We start from the raw sequence: 21,774 nt of genomic DNA, 5'->3' as shown, positions 1-21,774 counted from the left end.
ACTTTTGGAGACACCATAGTGTGGCTTCCTTTAATTCCCTGTGGCTCCTCAAACGGTGTGCTGACATCAGAGCCCTGGTGGCTGCTGGGATCTGGAGTCTCTCTCCTGTCTTTGCTCCGCCTCAGGGTATTGACCAGCGGCTGGTCGTAAGGACCGGGTTTGGCCCAGTCCTACACAATAGAAGAAAAACATAAGGTTTTGCTGTCGAGTAACAAGCATACATAAAGAGAAGCAGAAAGGAGCTGTGTTTTTTTTTTCTCTTTCTTTTTTGTATTAAAATAAAAGGTTTAAAAATATTTTCATTAATAAGAGGGAAAGATCACATTAGTAAAAAAATAGTTTTCAAGAATTTTTATCTGAACTGTAGACAAAAGGATCAAGAACAGTGAGAAAAAGTGAAAAAACAAAAGCAAATGAAAGGAGAAGAGATGAAACGAGGAAAAGAAACAAAGGAAAAGTGAAGGAAATCATGGAGGAATGTAAATCAAACCTTCCAGGATGGGACTCTGGATGAGGGGATGACTCCGATCCCAGACGGGCCGGGAGGCGAGAGCTCTGCCGGCTGGCTGAAGGCCGAGCGGGACCACGCCCAGGTGGGAGACACACATTGATAGGAGGGCGAGGAGATGGGGGAGGTGGAGCAAGAGGAATAGGTGAAGTATGAAGGGTGGAGGTGGGTGTCCAGGCCCTGCAGCACCGCTCCGTGCAGACAGAGGGCAGCGTGATGGTCAAAACCATTTGGCAACTGAAGGTGAGCGGGTGAAGGAGAGGCAGATAAACACATGCAAAATTAATGGTGATGAATTGGTATGAATACATGGAGAAGACGGGAAAAAAAAAAATCTGGTTTCCAGACTGTGGATCCACCTCAGCGGAGCTCAGTGACATATCTTCCAACAGTTCAGGCATAAGCATAACCCAGCATGTGTTTCCACATGTATTTCTTCACCTGTGATTGCCCGGAGCTGGGCTCAGGATGTGAGGGAGGGGGAGAGGAGGCCTCCTCATTGACAGACTGAGAGAACAAAGCAGAGACACAAAGCTGCAGGAAAGCAAAGCACACCGAAAACCAAGACCAAGAGTTTGTGAGACAAAGCAAAGAGACAACAGAAAAACACACAAAAAAGACAAGTTTGCAAAAAAAAAAAAAAAAGCAGAAAGTCTTAATGAAACCCAAAGATCAAGAACAACAGCACAGAAATGTAATGAGGAAAATCTGAAGAAGACAAAGCTATGAAATTTCTGACACAAAACTGAACCATTGATATTTAAACAATATCCTACATGTTAATGTAAATGGTTGAAATTATGTATTGCTGTGTGCAAACAGACAACAAAAGATACATACAAAAGCCATGAAAAAATATGCCCCCTTTGCAGCAGTGAGCGTCTGATATTGTTCTTCTATCCTGTTGGTCCTCATCCAGACTCATTTCTCACATTTTGGTTTTTTGAACAACATAATCATCCCTCAGATGATAGATTTTTTTTAGAAAGTTTACAGAATTAACAAACCTCTATCTTACTTGAGGAACACATCTTCTTCCCATTTGAAAGCTTCCTCTAAGAAATGCTTCCTCTAATATGATGCTAAATCAAACAGGAAATCCTGGATTATAAGATTAAAATTTCTACACATAGAGTTGTTCTACTTGAAAAATTAAACTATAAATTATTTGTGTTATATCCAATATTTGGAACGTTTTAGTCGTGAGATTGTATTGCTGTGAAATTCAGTCTTTTAACTAGAATTTATTTACTGTAGGTTTGAAAATACCTGATCTGTAGCTTTATGCAGGATATATGAACCTCCTCTAAATAGAAACATACTTTTGTTGTAAGTTTTTCCATTAAAATCGTAAAAACACCAAAAGATTTATTTAATTGTCTTGCCTTCAGAACAAATGTAAGTAAAAAAAATGTTTTCCACTTTACAATGATCACACTTTTGCTTAGGTTAGTGATTAAACATTTGGTAAAACCAAACAGAATGATAAAAAAAAAACAAATTAAAATCTTATTGCTTCTACTGCTTATAAGGAACTATGTCCCTTTTATGAAGTGTAAAGTTCTTGTTGAAGGACTTTAATTTCAGTTTCTCCTCCCTGACAGCAGCCATGTTTCTGCAAATGTGAGCCTATTCTTTATGCAATAAACAAACATTACCAAAGCAACCTTCTACCCCATGTAAATCTCTCACACCTTGGATTACGCACCATTCAAAAACCTTCAATGGACTTTCAAAGACCAATTTAATGTCTGACAGCATTGACCTACAGCTACCATTAAATATTTTGATTAATAAATGATTTTAATAGAATTCAAGTTTTTGGATCAGAAGGTGGACTGATTGTGTAGCACAATACAAGGATACCTCTAGTGATAGCAGGTCTTTGAAATGGTTCTGCTCACTGAGGCCATCTTGTGGTAGAAAATATAAATATTCATCAGGAAAAAACGATACTAATGCCTAATTGGGGGAACTCTGACCAAGGTCCTCTTGAACAGGGCAAAAATTCCTCTTCTCAAAATGTGAAGAAAAACACACAAGCTGCAGTCCCCAGCAAAAAACAAACAAATAAACAAAATATAAAACAGCCTCCAACCCCTGACAAGAAAACTAAAAACACCTTAAAAAGGACCTTCGAAGGACCTTCATGGCTCTCTTTTTTGCCATAAAAAGAAAAAAAAAAAACAAAAAAAAACTTTCAGGGCCTCAAACTTATCTCCCTGTTTTCAAGGACTCCAGAGACCAGGGGCAACTTTGCTCAAAATTTTTAAAAAATCCTAACAGGTGTTGGAAATACCACCCAGCATCTGTTACCTGCAAGTTGTCTGGAGGCATCGGTGACGGAGATTTGGACTGGTAGGCGTCCTGTGAGATGAAGCCGGAGTCGTGGGACGAGACCGAGGAGAGGCGGGCCGGGGTCTGCTGGGGCAGCACTGAGGAGGACGAGGAGGAGGAGGCGCGGTAACGGAAATGGGAGGTGGGGGAGTGGCAGTGTGAGCCGCTGGAGCGGGAGTCGCTGCTGTTCACGCTGTTCAGGCTGCTGTGGGACAGACGAGAAGACAGAGGAAGAAAGTCAGATAGATCTACCTTGTCAAAGGAAGTTTGGTGGCATTTATTAAATTCAAATACCTCTAAATTTATTATTTTAAGTCTTATACATTTAGGGACTGTTGAAAGTTGAACATTTAAAAGCAGCAACAGCTTTATCAAAGTTTGCAGCCAAAGTAGAGTGACAGGAGGCAAAGCCAAACCACAATCACTTTTACAAAAAGCATTAGATTTGGATTGATACCAAAACCACAAGACCAAAAGAGCTATTTATCTATTAGAAGATAAAATTCAGAGCAGGTTTCCAAAAACATCAACAAAACTTAAAAAAATAAAAAATAAAAAAAAGAAAGATTTACAGGTTTAAAGAAATGAATCCATCACAAACAAAAAGTGAGAGAAGACAGTTTCATTTACAGTCCACAAGGTGGCAGCATAACACGGATTCTTATTGGAACAATCTGGTTCACCCAAAAAAAAAAACAGGCTCCACACACAGACACAAAAACAATAACATAAAACAACAGACATCCAAAAGGGATGTGATTTCAGCAGAAGGAACATACAGATTTTTTTTCCTTTTGTTTGTTTTTTAAATGGTGAAATATTAGACATGAATAAATTTGATACGTAGAATCTATTAGGAGAAATGGAGAGCTCACCAACAGTGATAGAGAAATAATATGACTGAACTTAAATGAAATGACCTAAGCAGATACAATAGGACAAATAAAACAACAAAACCATTTAAATCTATAAAATTATGAAGAATGGAGCCATAATTAGGTAAAATTAACACCAAAACATGAAAAGTTTTCGCAAATTTATCGTAATAACTTCTGGGGATTTAAAACAAGCAGCTAACAAAAACAAGATCTTTTTTTTAGTTGTGTCTGTTTTCTTTTAATTAAAACCATTTTTTTTTTTTTGCTAATTAGTAAAAATCATAAATTGAGGGTCCCACTGTCGAACACACCTGCACATGCTGGACTTCCTGGATACGGTGGTGCTAGGAGAGGAGGGAGGAGTTTGGTACGACCAGGTGCACTCTGAGCCCTTCAGGTCTACAATTACCTGCAGAAAACGGGGAACAGAAAGCAGTCTTTATAAAAATGAGGATTAAGAAATGCTTTTGGTGCCTTTTTCATCCGGTTCTGATGCTTCCTGAGATGAAAAACAAAAATGAGCTGGAGGATAACTCTTTTAACATACAAGACTATTTGCAATGCATCTGAAACTATAGATAACAATTTGTGAAAACATATTTTCTTCACCAGCTTCTGCACAGTGAGAACCTCTTAACACAAATTGTATCCAAGAGACACATCATGGAAGTAGGACTAATAATCCAGAAATTTCAGCGAGAATCGAGTCAACATTTATTAATATATCCATGTTCTTCATGTAATATTTTATGACTTTCCCATCCTCAGCTTTACAGATTTGTTTGCCTGTTATTTTCATTTAAAATGATAAAAAAAAGACTTAATGTGAATAAAAAAGGAAGGAGAGAAGGGATGTGGACACAATGCATGAAAACAAAAAACAAAAAAAGGATTGAAAGAAAGGACCCAAGGAAGAAAAATTGTTTAATTCCATAATTAATTAAATTGAATTTTACATTTGATCAAACTTAATGGAAAATATCTAAATCAGATTATCAGCAAATCATGCAGTTTGTAAGTTTACGAGATATATTACTCTCAACTGGAGCCATAATTCCATAAACTTTATTTGTAATTAAATTTGTAAAGATAAGCACTTTTTATCCTGCTATTATGAAACTTTGCTTATACGCTTCTTTCGCTTATGGTATTTTTTATGCTGCTTGTTTTTCAGATACAGCTGTGTATCAAGTTTTTTATATTTTATTTTATTTACTTCTCTTTAAAGCCCCTGCTTTCAGACGGATACATTTTGTGTTTCCTGATTTCCCTTTTTCTTGCAAAGTTTAGTATTTTTTTAAGATTTATAATTTATCTTCATAATAAATTTTTTTTTTTTTTTTTAACAAAGACCTAATCAGTTTTATCTGAATCAGAATTGACTGATTTCTTTCCTGCAGGCAGAAACTGTGTCAGTAAGAGGAGGACGTCCATCTGCTAGTTGGCTTTCAGCTCTGAAAAAAAAACAAAAACAAACAAACTGGTTTTGGCTCCTCTAAGGATGCACATATTCCCATTTTTCAGTCAATGAACAATTATCCAGAGCCAAGAGGTGGTGTTCCAGTTGGACCCGTTCTTCAGTCCACCGTCCAGAACTCCGGGGCACTGCAGTGCCTCACATCAAAACGTATGGGAAGTTAAACTATGGTAGAGTCAACTAATATGTTCTAATTCACTCATAAGTTGTTTGCCAAGTATTCAGCCCAGTTATTTAGCTTAAAGTTTGGAAGAGTATGCTCAGTTACATCCAAAATAATGATTCTACTGAGATAAAAGCTACATTAGAGGGAAGTAGGTAGAAAGTGGGAGTGATTGCACTTTCATTACGTTAAAGACAAGAAAATCTACATGAAGGAGCTGTGATTTACAGTTAAAAGATTATGTTTGCTTTGGACATGTTTTTGTTTTCCCAAACAGCAGGTCTTTTCAGATACCTGATAGAGTAGAAATGTGTGTAAATCTGAGCAGAATCAGCTCTGCCTGGTGGTAAACAGACGTACCTGCTCACTGGAGGCTGGCAGCTTGTGTGGGTCCATGGTCAGGCTCTTCAGGTCATCTGTGAGATTCTGGAGGTGGGTGATCTCCCCCAGCATGGACATCTCCTCATCCTGAAATGCACAAACATCCCATCAGAGAGCTCCAAAGTCTGTGGCACCTTTTTATTTCGGAAACAATCTGTGTTGATTTCAGCAACTTAAAGTAACTGAGTTGAAAACATAAATTTTCTCAGAAACAGCTGTTTTTTTTGCTTCCAAAGGGTTTTGAATACACAAACAGATTTGAAAGGATCACTGACCACGACCGGCCTCAGCATGGACACAAAAATGCAGAAACGGCTCCTTTCCTCCACCAACGCCCTCCGAACAGCCTGCTTCTCTGTCTCCTCTAGCAGCAGGTACTTATCGCTGACGTCCTGCATGGCGCTGTCCAGCTGAGGCTGAAGGTCTCCTCGACCTAAACACGCAGAAGACACAGGAAAAGGGCTCAACCAGGCTGCAACAGACTGCTCTGCCGATTAGTTATGACCATCAAGCTCTTATATATATATATATATATATATATATATATATATATATATATATATATTCTCAGCTTCTAAGTTTTAACATTTTAACAAATACAAATCAGAAAACTCAGGGATGCTTAGATTTTACTCCCACTGCTTTGTTACCCCAGTGAAAAAATTGTCTTCAAACAATACAAGGATGCTGCTATATCTTCCTTTAAATATTAATTATAAAGAGACTTTAAATACTAAATTCCACCCTATTATAGGCAGTATATGCTCTTCCTGTCTGCTCTTTAATCTTTAAAGGGCAGCTTAGAGCATGGTTGGTCAATAATCAGCACTGTGATCCCTGAAAATTAGGTACCTTTGTGATATTAGTTTGTCACAATAAAAAATGCATTTTAATACCAGCTTCTCGGATAGTTCTTTTTTTTTTCATTTTACACATATTATTTTTATTGAATTTCTTATTTTTACATATTAAATTGCATGACTGTCTTGATTGTTTTATGAGACTATGGATGGAAATCAGAATTTAGCTAAATCTGGTATTTTTACATTATTTTACAGTCAAAGATACACACTGTCCCATATCAATCAATCAATCCTGATGACCTGTGAGCTGAGCTTTCACGATATCAATTAATGCTTTTGTATCAATTGTTCGACATATAGACTCATAACTGTAAATTATTTCCAAAAGCAAACAACAGAATAATGATAAAATTGCACCCAAAGCTGAGAAGTTATTAATCTAAATGTATTTTTCCCCTCAAAGACTCTCGTTTTTGATTAAATTCACTGTTTGCTATAGAGGAAATTTTATCACGCTGATGTCATTACAATTAAAATGAAGATTTAATGGGTGGGATAAAGATAAAGGGGGGATTAAAGAGGGGGCGGGCAGCTTAAAAACCACATCCAGAACATCATCCAGCACTGGGATCCAGTTTCATTGTTCAGAGCTTCGGTTCCACACAGAATGCTCTGTTCTCACACCACAAACACTCCTATGGCTTCAAAACAATAGTTAGGAGACTCCCACTAACCAGTAAACCACATTAAGCATTTAAACAGCCAATCAGATGCAGTGGGAAACAAACTGCTGGCATCCAATTAAAACGCATTATTAGAAGAGTGCTAATAATCTTAAGCAGTGTGCATGAAGGAAAGGAAACATATGAAATTACTCAACTACTTTTGCAAAACATCTGGCTTAATGTGTTTAGCATTCAGCCCAACCAAATTAATTTGTGCAAGGACAGAGTGTCATGTTCTACAGAGGATTAGATCAGATTTATCTGCATGCCCAGACTTCACTGTACCATCCACTGTAACAGGATAGGCGCCTGCATGAAAGCATCCCCTAAGGAGCTGAGGATAATTTATTTCAGGGTCTGTTAGATATGTTTCCCTTACAATCCCATCTGATAGCAGCGGCCCTGATTCCAATACAGTGAGTTTATTCTTGTCATGTTTCATTTAAAAAAACACAAGCCTGCATCAAAAGTCTTGGAATTCAAAAAGCTTCGTTCCATTCCTTCTCTGGGATTTAATGAGAGCTAATTTAAAGAGTTTTTCATCAACCTTTTACTTATTGCTCTATTATAGACATTGGTATAAATGTATATTAATCTTTTAGAATATTCTACCCTATCGCTCCTATGGTTTGATGTTCCTTCCAGGAGATGGCAGAGAAATCCTCTGAGCGCATAAAGTTTTCTCTAGTAGCATTAAGCAAAGCTTTGTACTGCCAGTCAGCTGGCTGAAAGAATGCTCCCACATATTTCACTTGCTTACTTGGAAGAAAACTTCTGTCATTTGAAAATATTTCCATTCAAAAAACATGAACCCTAATTGTTCTACTATTTTTGTTGGAATAAGATTTTTTTTTTACAGTTTAAAATAAATAATATTAATCAGGTTGTACTTTTTTTCTAAATATGGTAAAAGCATTAGTTTTATAGACTGGGGTATGGCTTCAAATCTAAACAAAGGAATTTTATGTTTGGGAAAAACTGTAACATATATGAAGTGTTCATAGTTTATGATGTGCTCATCTTGCATTGGAAGAATTAAGGAGTACTTAACCTTTTGTCATGACCACACAATTTTCCAAAGGCAGAGGTGGGTAGAGTGAAAAACTGTACTCAATTAAGAAGAAAGTAAGACCATAAGAAGCAGCCATCCAAGAAAGGACTAAATTAAGAGTAAACGAGTACCTCGAATAAAGGTTACTCATGTAGTGAGTAACAGATCTATTACTACCAACTCTATAATTTATTATCCCAACAATTGATTTAATATTAATCAAAGAATGAGATAAAAAGTTTATATATACACTACCGTTCAAAAGGGAGTAGTACACACCATTGTAGGAAATCTTCAATTTCTTAGCAATTTCTCGCATGGAATAGACTTCATCTCTAAGAACAAAAATAGACTGTCGAGTTTCAGATTAAAGTTCTCTTTTTCTGGCCATTTTGAGCGTTTAATTGACCCCACAAATGTGATGCTCCAGAAACTCAATCTGCTCAAAGGAAGGTCAGTTCTGTAGCTTCTGTAACAAGCTAAACTGTTTTCAGATGTGTGAACATGATTGCACAAGGGTTTTCTAATCATCAATTAGCCTTCTGAGCCAATGAGCAAACACATTGTATCAGTAGAACACTGGATTGATAGTTGCTGGAAATGGGCCTCTATACACCTATGTAGATATTGCACCAAAAACCAGACATTTGCAGCTAGAATAGTCATTTACCACATTAGCAATGTATAGACTGTATTTCTTTAAAGTTAAGACTAGTTTAAAGTTATCTTCATTGAAAAGTACTGTGGTTTTCCTTCAAAAATAAGGACATTTCAATGTGACCCCATACTTTTGAACGGTAGTGTATAACAGAATGATTATACAAAAACCTTTTTATGTGAAAGGAACACTTAAAAAATACATTACTTTAGTTATAAGATTTATAAAACTAACAGTTTATGTATGTCAGAATAGTATAAAGGATAATATGCTGTTTACTGTATTTTTACTCGATCTCCAAATTACATAATAGATGAAAAATACCATTAAGCCAATAAGCCTTAAAGGAATAGTACACCCAAAACATGATTAGCCTTCATTTTCTACTCACCCCCATGCTGAACAACACTCTGGAGTACTTTTTTGATATCTCAAATGCATCTGGAGATCTGGGAGGCTTCTTGCTGTCTGCTGACATTCAAATAATGGAGGTCTACGGCGCCCGAGGCAGAAAGGTCCATAAAAGTCCACAAAAAACGTGTCAATATTCCTCCATACTGCTCGTCCAATGTATTCCAAGGGTCCTGAGTGGGTAGCGTCCATAATTTACTCGAAACGAAGTCATTTAGAATGTTTTTAGAGCATAAACAGTAGTGTATAGGATTTCCTAAAAGCGCGCGCCTGCGAGTTCACGAGCCTACGGAAACCGCGGCAGACCAAATTAGATGAAAGTGCACATTCAGCATCTGCTCTGCCGATAATGCAAGCATAGAAGAAGAAATGTGCTGTTTACCTGTGCAAAGAAAGAAACAACGAAAGAAAAATGTCCGAGGACTTCAGTGTTGAGGAAGAGCATGAGTTCTTTGCCGAGCTGAATGCGCACTTTCATCTGATTTGGTCTGCTGCGGTTTCCGTAGACTCGTGAACTCGCTGTTGCGCGCTTTTAGGAAATCCTATATACTACTGTTTATGCTCTAAAAACATTCTAAATGACTTCGTTTCGAGTAAATTATGGACGCTACCCACTCAGGACACTTGGAATACATTGGACGAGCAGTATGGAGGAATATTAACACGTTTTTTGTGGACTTTTATGGACCTTTCTGCCTCGGGCGCCATAGACCTCCATTATTTGAATGTCAGACAGCAAGAAGCCTCCCAGATCTCCAGATGCATTTGAGATATCAAAAAAGTACTCCAGAGTGTTGTTCAGCATGGGGGTGAGTAGAAAATGAAGGCTAATCATGTTTTGGGTGTACTATTCCTTTAAGATGACAACAGAACCCTAACCCTACTCACGATGGATGGAGTAAATTTCACCCAAGTAAGAGTAGTGATCCTTTATCATATTGTTACTTAAGTATAAGTAAAACATACAAATGCTACTTCTAAAGTACATTTTTTTGTTTCAAAAAGTTAACCAAGTGTACAGGTGCTGGTCATAAAATTAGAATATCATGAAAAAGTAGATTGATTTCAGTAATTCCATTTAAAAAGTGAAACTTGTATATTATATTCATACATTACATACAAACTCATATATTTCAGATGTTTATTTTGTTTAATTTTGATGATTACAAATGACAACAAATGAAAATCTCAAATTCATCATATCAGAAAATTAGAATATTACTGAAGACCAATAAAAACAAAGGATTTATAGAAATGTTGGCCAACTGAAAAGTATGAACATGAAAAGTATGAGCATGTACAGCACTCAGTATTTAGTTGGGCCTCCTTTGGCCTGTATTACTGCAGCAATGCGGCGTGGCATGGAGTCGATCAGTCTGTGGCACTGCTCAGGTGTTATGATAGCCCAGGTTGCTCTAATAGTGGCTTTTAGCTCTTCTGAATTGTTGGGTCTGGTGTATTGCATCTTCTTCTTCACAATACCCCATAGATTTTCTATGGGGTTAAGGTCAGGAGAGTTTGCTGGCCAATTAAGAACAGGGATACCATGGTCCTTCAACCAGGTACTGGTAGCTTTGGCACTGTGTGCAGGTGCCAAGTCCTGTTGGAAAATGAAATCTGCATCTCCAAAAAGTTGGTCAGCTGCAGGAAGCATGAAGTGCTCTAAAACTTCCTGGTATGTGGCTGCGTTGACCCTGGACCTCAGAAAACACAATGGACCAACACCAGCAGATGACATGGCACCCCAAACCATCACTGACTGTGGAAACTTTACACTGGACTTCAAGCAACGTGGATGAAGTGCCTCTCTTCTTTTCCTCCAGACTCTGGGACCTTGATTTCCAAAGGAAATGCAAAATTTACTTTCATCAGAGAACATGACTTTGGACCACTCACCAGCAGTCCAGTCCTGTTTCTCTTTAGCCCAGGCAAGACGCTTCTGACGCTGTCTGTGGTTCAAGAGTGGCTTGACACAAGGAATGCGACAGCAGAAACCCATGTCTTTCATACGTCTGTGTGTGGTGGTTCTTGAAGCACTCACTCCAGCTGCAGTCCACTCTTTGTGAATCTCCCCCACATTTTTGAATGGGTTTTGTTTCACAATCCTCTCCAGGGTGCGGTTATCTCTCTTGCTTGTACACTTTTTTCGACCACATCTTTTCCTTCCCTTCGCCTCTCTATTAATGTGCTTGGACACTGAGCTCTGTGAACAGCCAGCCTCTTTAGCGATGACCTTTTGTGTCTTGCCCTCCTTGTGCAAGGTGTCGATGGTCGTCTTTTGGACAACTGTCAAGTCAGCAGTCTTCCCCATGATTGTGTAGCCTATAGAACTAGACTGAAAGACCATTTAAAGGCTTTTGCAGGTGGTTTGAGTTAATTAGCTGATTAGAGTGTGGCACCAGGGGCCATCAATTTTGAACCTTTTCACAATATTCTAATTTTCTGATATGATGAATTTGAGATTTTCATTTGTTGTCATTTGTAATCATCAAAATTAAACAAAATAAACATCTGAAATATATGAGTTTGTATGTAATGTATGAATATAATATACAAGTTTCACTTTTTAAATGGAATTACTGAAATCAATCTACTTTTTCATGATATTCTAATTTTATGACCAGCACCTGTAATAGAGTAAATCTACCTAGTTACTAGCCACCTAGGCTACAGGGGGTCACCCTGACCATCCTAAGGGAAATGTTTGATGCTCTAAACACAGTCAATGAATGCCAGGTGGTCCAGTTATTACCAAAAATCTTCATTGGTGTAGACAGAGCACATCCAGCACGCAGCATGAGAATCTAATTGGGAAGCTACTGTATTGTAGCTTTTTTACATGATCTCTAATATCACATGTACAGAAAGGTGTGCTGGACGTAATTTACTTTAAGAAAGTAACAATACATTTAATCTAAAAGCACCTGTGAAGGTCACTCAAGGACATTGTATAAAAAGACAAGGTTTAAAAACAAGTTAAAATGCAATAAAAATAAGTATGATTTCTGAAACTCTATGATGATTTAAACGAAGGAGAGAGTGGATATTATAAAGAGGAATGAGTTCCGGAGTGGCTAGACGCTTTACTCCCCACGGTGCTAAAATGGCTGGAAGGCACAGTGAGGTGGATGGAGGAGGATGAAAAGGGAGAAACTAGCAATGTGAAGGAGAACAGAAAGACTAGGACAGGGAGGCTGTGAATGGCTGAATGTGTACAGAAGATTTTTAATTTAACTGGAAGTCAGAGCAGCTGCTGGAGGACGGGGTTGAAGTGGTGGAAAGAGGGGGGTTGGTAATAATGTGGGCTGATGAATTCTGAGCCATCTAAAGCTCATGGAGGGATTTGTAAAGAAGAACAAAAAGGAGAGACTTACAGTAAAGCTAACTACCCTTATAATACAGAAATATAAAACAGACAAGAGAGCTGGAGGGATTGTAATGACAGAGTAACTTCAAACAATTCTTGATGTGCGATTTGAGGAGGGGGGTTAACAGATGACAGAATAAGAAATGTTTGATTTCTGATTTCCTAGATTCCAGCAGTGCATAAAAACGTTGACACATTTAATTGAATCTACTGCAGCTTTTGCTGCTTTCTTGTTCTGAAAAGGTTTTAAGGCTTTACTTTTTTCCCCCCATTTAAGATTCTGACTTGGAAATCCAGCCTCCTGTATTTGATGGCAGACATAAACATATAATTAAAGTTCTTCATTCCTCCAGCATGGTCCAAAGCCAGCGTCTGCGGTGAGGCAGACTGATAGGAGTTAAGTTGATCTCTTTCCAACTAAACTTTTCCAGGCAGATGCTTCAGAGAAAGGCTTGATGGGAATGTTTTTTTCCTGGCTTTACAATTTTCTTTCTTTCCAGCTTTATCTATAGATTTTGCCACAAATCTTTCTTTCTATCCTTCCTTTTTTTCATTTTATCCAGCCAAGCAAAAATCACAGATAATCTGTTAAGATAGCAGATGGTTGCTCATATTTCCATCTTGCATTCAGTTCAATATAGTGTTGGTAACTATGGAGATGGGCTTCACAAGCTATTATAATATTTTTTTCTATTTGAAAACTTGCATATTTTAGTTTAATCAAATTTAGATTTTAGAAAAAGACAGTCTAAGTAAATGATGGATGCAAACCAACCTAACCCTTGGTAAAAACATGATCTCCCCTTTACCCACTTAGGCACATATTTTGGAAACTGCATTTAATTATTCTAGCCACACTCAGATCTGATGAATAAAGAAAAAACACTTCATTAGAACAAAATAAAGCAGGTTAAATTATTTCAAAAGGCAACAAAACTGAAATTCAGTAACAGAGTAGAAACAATTATGGACATCTGTCACTCCGACGAGAGTACTAGACCCGTTTCTGAGATGTTGGAATACAGACTCATCTATAAGGGAACCATAGAACTAGGAAAAACATCTAAAGCACAGCAGGGCTCTCTTTAGATAAGGTCAAAGTTCATGGCTCAACAACAAACTGATAAATGATAAATGGCCTGTACTTACATAGCGCTTTTTCAAGTCGGAAGACTTGACCAAAGTGCTTTCCACTACATTCAGTCATTCACCCGTTCTCGCACACACTGATGGTAGCTAAATTGTAGCCACAGCTGCCATGGAGCTCACTGACAGGAGCGAGGCTGCCGTACACTGGCGCCTCCAGGCCCTCCGACCACCATCAGTAGGCGATGCAGGTGAAGTGTCTTGCCCAAGGACACAACGGCAATAAAACCATGAGTTGGGGCTTGAACCAACAACCCTCCAGTTGCAGGGCAAACTCCCACAGAGATCAATCTCACATGGAGAGACTTTGGCATTTTATACTTCTGATTTAAGAGACAAAATTATAACTTTTTCAAAACTGTGTATTCCACTGATATTTGACATCCAAGTGTCTTAGAAAAAGAATCCCAACAGTGTAACATGGTAGTGGCAGTATAATCTCTGGGGCTGCTTTGCTGTTTTTAATGAAACATGAAAGGAATTTCTACCAAAAAATCCTAAAAGAAAATTTCAAACCATCACTGAAACTTCAAACTAAAGCTTACTTTGATCAGGCTAGTCAATAGTTCTTCAAAATCCAACTTTGAATAACTATCAAAAATTATATAATGAAGGTTTTGTACTTTTCTAGTTAATGTTTAGACTTCCCCCAATTAACCTAATTAAAACAAATCTAGAGTTTCAAGAAAAAATCTTCAAAAAACTCAAACATAAGGCATCCTTTTTTTACATTTATCCTTGTTCCATTTTGTTTCTGTTTGTTTATTCATTTTCCCTCTCCGGACATTCATGACATAAAAGAGGAACCAATTTTTCTCCTCCCATGTTTCCTTCTCTGAAACTCCCTGTACTCTACCCTTTCAACATTCAAAGCCATGGCAAAGGGAGTTTCCTTTCATACACTAATAATAGTCTGGGAGGGCCAGAGGATTGAAGCAGTTCCACCACATCTGAGGTTCCTCTGGGGTCATACTCAGGTTCTGTTTATTCTGTTCTCAGAGTTTCTTCTCACAGTTCAAAGCAGGATACTAACAAGTTCTTTTGATTCCTGACATAACTTAATCCATTCAGTACCGTGATTCAGAAGCAAGATTACATGTTGTAATATCCAATTAGTGTTCATGGGGGGAAGGGTGATGAGTTCTTTTCCAGTTTTTATAATTAATCAGTATCATGGCTTTGCTTTAGCTAATAAAGGAGGATTATGAGAGTTTTCTTGATAGCTCAGATGTGCAAATGTCTGAAGTCCTGCTAACCTAAATGTGCAGAGAAAAAGAAGGTAAGAAAATACAAACTATCAGCTTTGACTCTGTTAAACATTCTCCAGAATGTGAGATTTAAAAGTACACTTTAAGATAGTGATATGTTCAGATTGAATTTTATTAACCTGTCGTCACCTTTGATCTTCAAATAGTTGTGTCTGCTTTGTGTTTAGGAATAAGGAGTATAGATGAGGAGAATCAGCACAGGTCAACATGACTGAGTTCAGATATTTAGATTTGGAGTAGAAGAAACAAAAATGCTGCAGACAAATTACCAAACAATAAAAAAAACATTTGCAATTTTTTGTTTGCAGCATTTTTCTTTTGCGGTTTTTTTTTTTTTCCACTTTGGTGTTTTTGATTTTGCATCACGTGTTTTGCAGCTTTTTTCGTAATGCGCTGTAAGTTTGTACCTGTTGGCCACAGTACATACTGGTTTGGCCACCTGCAGACGCAGTTTAGGATTTATAAAAGACTAGATTTGAGCTAAACGCTGAGGTCAAACCTCAGTTTTTTTAATTCATTTTTTCATCAGATCAAAAAAAAAAAAAAAAAAAAAAAAAGAGTACATATATTTAAATGTGAAGGTTCCCCAACAATGAGACTTGAGGAATGATTTGATGCTAACAATGAGTAGCTGAGGCCTCTTTAAAGAATAATCAGCACCACAGAATTGAAACAACAAACTTTCTTTATCAAAAACCAATTTTAGACATTTACTGTCAAATGGTGTGTTTGTCCAAAAAAGCAGCAGAAGATCATAAAAAATGGGATCAAAATTGAGGTTTATGGTCTGATTGTACTTAAGAGAAATAAAAATAAGACTTTAAAACAAAGGAATTAAAGATATTACTTAGTGAAAATCTAAATAAACTCAACAACCCGTTTCTCATCTTGACCATTGTTGGAATAAACGCTTTTAAGTGAAACTCATTTAAGTATTGGTGTGAATACAGCTGTGTGTTGCGGATGATTATGATGACAGTACATTTGTGTTCCATCAGAAATATGATTTAACTCTACGTCTGTCATCTCTGGCCTGTTTTCCAAGAGTTTAGCGTGTGGCTTTTCCAGTTAGGAAACATTGTTTTCTACAAGATTTATGGAAGTTTGTTGTTCAGCATCAAACTGGGCTTTGTTGTGTTCAGGGTCTTGGTTTTCATGAGTCACACAAACATTTAAACAGCATGGGAACTTGTTTTTTTTTTCCAGTTGACCAAAGTGGCCTGAAGGAGATTTAGAAAAACAAAACTTTGACAGAAGACTCAATCTGCCAGTGATGGTGTTTAAAGCCTCATATAATTCCTGTTGATATATTTACAACCTTTAACCTCCCCTTTGTGGAATATAGTCATAATAAGCTTCGAATGAAGCCCTAAGTATAAAAATGAACTGAGTTAAACTGCCCAAGATAAACTTAGATGAAGAGATCGTATTAAATAACGGCAAAGAGTCTTTTTTTAAGCCACACTGTCAAAAAATAAAACAAAAGAAATGACAAATGATGGTGTGGCGATGCATATCCACTTACCAAAGAAATCAGCTGTTCATGGTTGAGCATTGTTGAACACCGCCAGAAAAAGACAAGACAGGAAACGAAACATCAGATATAAAAAAACAACTATTAACTGACATTTTCATGTCATCATGTAGATCTATATCACCACATGTTCAAAGTCAAAGATTCTCAGTTTCTTATTGATTAATCTGCCTTTAATGATATGCCAGGTGTCTCCCCCACCTGTTGCTGCACATTGCCAATCTTCTGACTGGAAGGAATCTTCCAATTCTTCCCTTACAATAACAATTAATTTGTCGACCAGCAAATATTTTTTGCTCAAGACAAATAATACTCTTGAAGAATATACACATTTAAATATGGCTTCTTCAGGACACCAGTTACATAGAAAAAGATGACTTGGTCTCTGAGTATAAATCAGCCTTAAGGTGGAATGCCATAACATTTTTTGCTGTAAAGCAGCAGAATGCAAGCTGGCTAATCAGATAGACTGTCTGAATAAATTATTAGTTAATATCTAATTATTATACTACCAGGGAAACTAGGGGTGCAACGGTTCACAAAATCCACGGTTCGGTTCAATTCACGGTTTCTGGTCACGGTTTTCGGTTCGATTCGATACATGTTGATTGTTACACCGAAATTCCATAAAAAATTATGAAATTAATGAAAAATATCCCCCCAAAAATAATGGATTGTAATTATTTTAAATGATCCGCGGAAACCCTGGATCATTTCCGTATGTTTTGCTGCTTTGAATTTAATCATCTGGCGCATGCTCTCTAACCTGACAACAGCCAGATGCATGTCTCGCTCATGTAGGCGGAGCGAGACATGCATCTGGCTGTTGTCAGGTTACATGCTCTCTACCATCTCCAAGGAACTCAGAGGGGAGCAGACAAAGCCACAATGGGGGCTGTAGGCTTTGCTTTGTGCAGCCGTCTGGAGCGCAGCGGGGGTTGCTGACGGAGTATGAGGGATTTCGGGGTTAGCATGACATGTTGCTGTTAGCATAAACAAAACGTGTTGCACAATGCTTGCACACTGTTGCACTTTTATCCACAACTTTCTTTCCGCCGTCATCGTAGGTCACTCTAAATGCAAAGCGCTCCCATACAGCAGACCTATAAAGTGCTGCTGGCGCGTCTTCCAACTCCAGTTCTTTCCCACTCGCCAGTCCGACACAATTCTCCAAAACAACTGATTTTTTTCCCTGCTACACCCGGCTAAGCTGCTTCGCTTCTTCTTCTTCTTGTTTACTACTGGCGGTTGGCTTTGGTCGCAGTACCGCCACCTTCTGCTCTGGAGTGTAATCGCTTCCTCTATGTGAAAAAGGAGCAGCGCATGAACCGAACGAAACACACGCGAACCGAACCGAGACAGTCGAACCGAACGATTCTGACGGTTTTCATAAATCGTCCCATCCCTACAGAAAACTGCAAGAAGTTATATTAAAAATTCAAATCTTCAAATTAACATTAAAATGTATTTCTGCATTAGGTTTTTTAATGCATCAGGATAAATGGAGACTTTTCTTCTGAAGTCAGAACTAATCGCCCAAGATAAATACTTTCCTTTTAAACATAAAAATGTAAACACCAAAATACTTAACCGTGATATCCTATAATGACACATGTCTCACTCTCCATGTGGCTAACTGAAACATGGCTAACTGACCAGTTATGCTTGAGTAGTCAACAGAGCAGAGAATACAAACCTTTCTTTGCTTTTTTCTGCAGCTTCAAAGTATCTGATGATCTCTTTTTGATCTCCTGACGAGCTTTTTTATACTCTGTTGAGAGACATTGAAATAAATAACACAAAATGGAGGAAGATACCAGGAGCTGGAATATTTGCTTGTCATACAAACCAGTTCACAGAGATTTACAAGCAACAGTGTGTTTGTGAAAACCTTTGGCGTGATCTTTGTCCAGAGTGTTGGCCACCCTCTTCCACTCCTCCATCTGCTCCTGGAGAGGATTGATCAGGCAGTCCAGAAACACCCTGGAAACACAAAATCTCTTAAAACTGACAGCGTTCTGGAAAAAAGGTCTCCAAAATCATTCATTTTACATTTGTTCTTTGAAAAACCTGAGATAAAACTCTTGTCATTAGTAGGATCTGTTTTACAGAAAGTATGAGTGAGAGTTTAAATTCAATACGGCTTTAATATAATTATTGATAAATCAATTTCTATTTTTAACAGAGATTGAGGGTGATTGAATTTTGCGTAATCCAATGAAAGAAAACAATGAGTTAAGATCTGAACAGGGCTAATTGCTTCTGTCAGTACTGGAACATATCATCCAGGCACTGAACAAGGGATTAACATCTACCAGTAATTGCATGAGAAAATAAAATGTCTAAAATTTTGTAAACAAAAGAAAAATGAAAACGCTGCTTCTGCTTAAGCCTCTCTGCTGGAGAGTCAGACATAAACCATGAGAAGCAGTTCTGAAAACAGCTCTTCTATCCTAGCAGTATTTTTTCTTTTCCTTTCATGTCTTCACACCCTTCAGCCTTTAACCACACCTAAACAACACTTTTAGTTCCTTTGCTGCTGTTAATATATATAGTTTAGCCTTATAAAGGGCTCAGGAGCTGCAGAAAAGCTGAAGCCGGGGTCTCACTGTATGTAAGCGTGTGTTCTCTGTTTGCATCCTACTGTTGTCATTTTCCTTTTCTGCTGCTGAGTTGGAGGTTCCAGTTCTCCATTTCAACCTGACTGCCTCAATCTGAACTGCGGGGGTTAATCGACTCACAGCATACATTTTTGAGGAGAAGAGAAGAAAAAGTCTGACAACCAGAGAAACTCTATAAAGCTTGGGAAGAATAATGATTCTAAATGTTGCTGTAGGAAAAGGATATGAAGTGAAATGGCAGAGAGAGGTAATATTTAAACAGAACAATTAAGTAAACAAGAAAATAAGAATAGGCTTGTTAGGTAGACACCCAGATCCACTCACATGGAAAACTGGCGGAGCTTGGCCTCGATACTGCGGTGCCTCATGCACATCCTGGTGAGCGCTGATCCGATATCCCTGGTCCCCCCTGACAACAAAAACAAACACAGGCAGTCAGATATAAACTCTGTAACAGCTGATCTACTATCAAAGAAAACTAATTAAAAGCATGATTATGTAGAATTAGCTAAGTAATGAGGAACATGGGAGCCATTTCCCCTTTAAGTTGCACAGTTTTCCAGGAAATCATTACAATGAACATTGTATATTATATATATTTATTTCCTTCATTGTTTTCCCCTTTCACAGTCACTTTTTCCATTTCTTTTAGAAGAACCCCAAGGTTCTCACAATCCAGCCGATAGACAAGTTCTCTTCAGAGTGTCTTTTATTGGGAACCCTACCAGATGCCTGAACCAACTGAAACCTCCTGACATGGAGGAGCAAATTGTCCCAGATAGACAAATTTTTCATCCAATCTTTAAAGAAAAGTCTGAGCTACCAAGCAAAATTATTTTCCACCTTATTTATCCATGGTCTCATCCTTTTTCTCACTCCCCAGAGTTTGTGTCAACAGATCAACCAATCAAGTCTTTTAAGACCGATGCTGATATTTTAGACATCAGTCTAACTGATCCTTAAACTGCTGATTCTTTTTGGTCTAATTCTTGAAGCCAATATTGCTTTCTATTTCTCCATTTATATGATAAAAATGACAAAAATAAAACATTAAAAAAGTCCAAATTTAAACAAAAAACAAAAGAAACATTCATAAAACTTAAAACAAAATCTAAGATAACATCAATAATGGAAGGAGCAGCAATACATGCACTTCATGTGATCTCTGCAGAATGCACTAATAATTCAACAAACACATGCAGGTGTCAGATGATACCGAAAAAACAACATCAGCCCAAATATCGTTCGCTGAAGTATCAGTGTATCTCTTTAGGCGACCATAGCTGAGGTTAACCAGTCCATCCCTTTAAGACTGACCAACTTGGTGATGCTGATCCATAATGCAAAGCAAAAGTTAAATTCAGTTTTCCAGAAAAATGCATTATAAAAAAGACCAAGAGAGCCATTTTGATAAAGATATATAATGTGACGGGCTTCACAATTCTGCAAAAATACAGCATCTTTGTAATGACTGTGAGGTCTTTACCTGAGAGGATATGCTACAGGTCAGAAGCCATTAAAGTCTGCAAGGCAGCAAGAAGGTTCTTAGATTCATAAGCAGCAGTCCCCAGCTTATGAATGGAAGTAATAAAAAAAGTGGTAAACCACTAGAGCATTGAGAAGATGGTCAATCAAGTGATCCCAGAGTTTGAGGGAGATTCTAAAGGTGCAGACTGCAGCTGAGCCTCCACACACAGACAAGTACAGGATGTACTACAGCCATTATGCTCCTGGAGCAAAGCACTTTGTCCAAGGAGGAAGGAAATGAGTTATTGCTCAGTCTAGGGCTCTTTTTTAATTAGTTTTGAAATCAATGTCAGAAAGTCTGGAGAAAAAGTGGAGAGGAACTGAATTGTCTCTCCATAGATGAATTATAGAGCTTATGGAGGTGTGATGGTTTGTCATCAACTGGTTCAAGGCCACTACATTTGATGAAGTACAAAGTCAGAGAAAGCCCTGAAGAGTCTCTCTGGTTATGAACTTTATGAGGTGCAGATGCCTTTATAATGTTCCAACAAGAATTGGCACCTTCCCACAATGACAACTGTACCAATATGATGCAATATGATCACCAACCTTGATTTCTCAGTAGTCTGGCCTGATTTAAAGGCCACATAGAATATATGAATCATGGTTCGTCTTTGTTATTGATCTTATGTAAAGTTTGGATTTTCTGAAGACCTTAATTTTCAGTCCTCAATACCTGAAAGCCATAATCATCATAATCAACAGAGATAAAGTATCTGATTTACACATCTTAAATTAATTTTCTGTAATCAATAAAGTTTTTGATTTACAAATAGACTTAGACTGACCACTATTTTGACTCAAACTTAATTTCCTTTGGTTGGTTCGTCGTTTCATGGATGTCTGAGAAACCGCCACAGTTCTGTGGATTAACCGCCTCTCACTGTGGTCTCTCCCTCCATGTTATCTCACACCGAGT

General features: G+C 37.7%; 1 protein-coding gene across 6 annotated transcripts in view; it reads right to left on the bottom strand.

Moving 5' to 3' along the window:
* The window catches only part of LOC119779929 (protein MTSS 1-like), a 75,396-nt gene that overhangs the window by 3,160 nt on the left and 50,462 nt on the right, over positions 1–21,774 (bottom strand). Inside the window, exons 4-14 of one of the 6 annotated variants that reach the window (XM_038279779.1) lie at positions 19,653–19,737; positions 18,599–18,690; positions 18,404–18,478; positions 16,699–16,710; positions 6,020–6,177; positions 5,724–5,831; positions 4,023–4,132; positions 2,825–3,050; positions 950–1,015; positions 491–745; positions 3–170 (exon numbers count right to left, since the gene is read on the bottom strand). In XM_038279779.1, coding sequence (XP_038135707.1) covers positions 3–170; positions 491–745; positions 950–1,015; positions 2,825–3,050; positions 4,023–4,132; positions 5,724–5,831; positions 6,020–6,177; positions 16,699–16,710; positions 18,404–18,478; positions 18,599–18,690; positions 19,653–19,737 — 1,355 coding nt within the window. The remainder of the gene's footprint in view (positions 1–2; positions 171–490; positions 746–949; positions 1,016–2,824; positions 3,051–4,022; positions 4,133–5,723; positions 5,832–6,019; positions 6,178–16,698; positions 16,711–18,403; positions 18,479–18,598; positions 18,691–19,652; positions 19,738–21,774) is intronic. The other 5 variants (XM_038279780.1, XM_038279782.1, XM_038279781.1 and 2 more) reach the window with 5 other exon arrangements.

This window comes from Cyprinodon tularosa, unplaced genomic scaffold (assembly GCF_016077235.1).
Source record: "Cyprinodon tularosa strain WSP-4 unplaced genomic scaffold, ASM1607723v1 ctg153, whole genome shotgun sequence".
Lineage (NCBI taxonomy): Eukaryota > Metazoa > Chordata > Actinopteri > Cyprinodontiformes > Cyprinodontidae > Cyprinodon > Cyprinodon tularosa.
The sequence above is the reverse complement of the archived record's forward strand: the minus strand, read 5'-3'. Positions and strand labels throughout refer to the sequence as shown.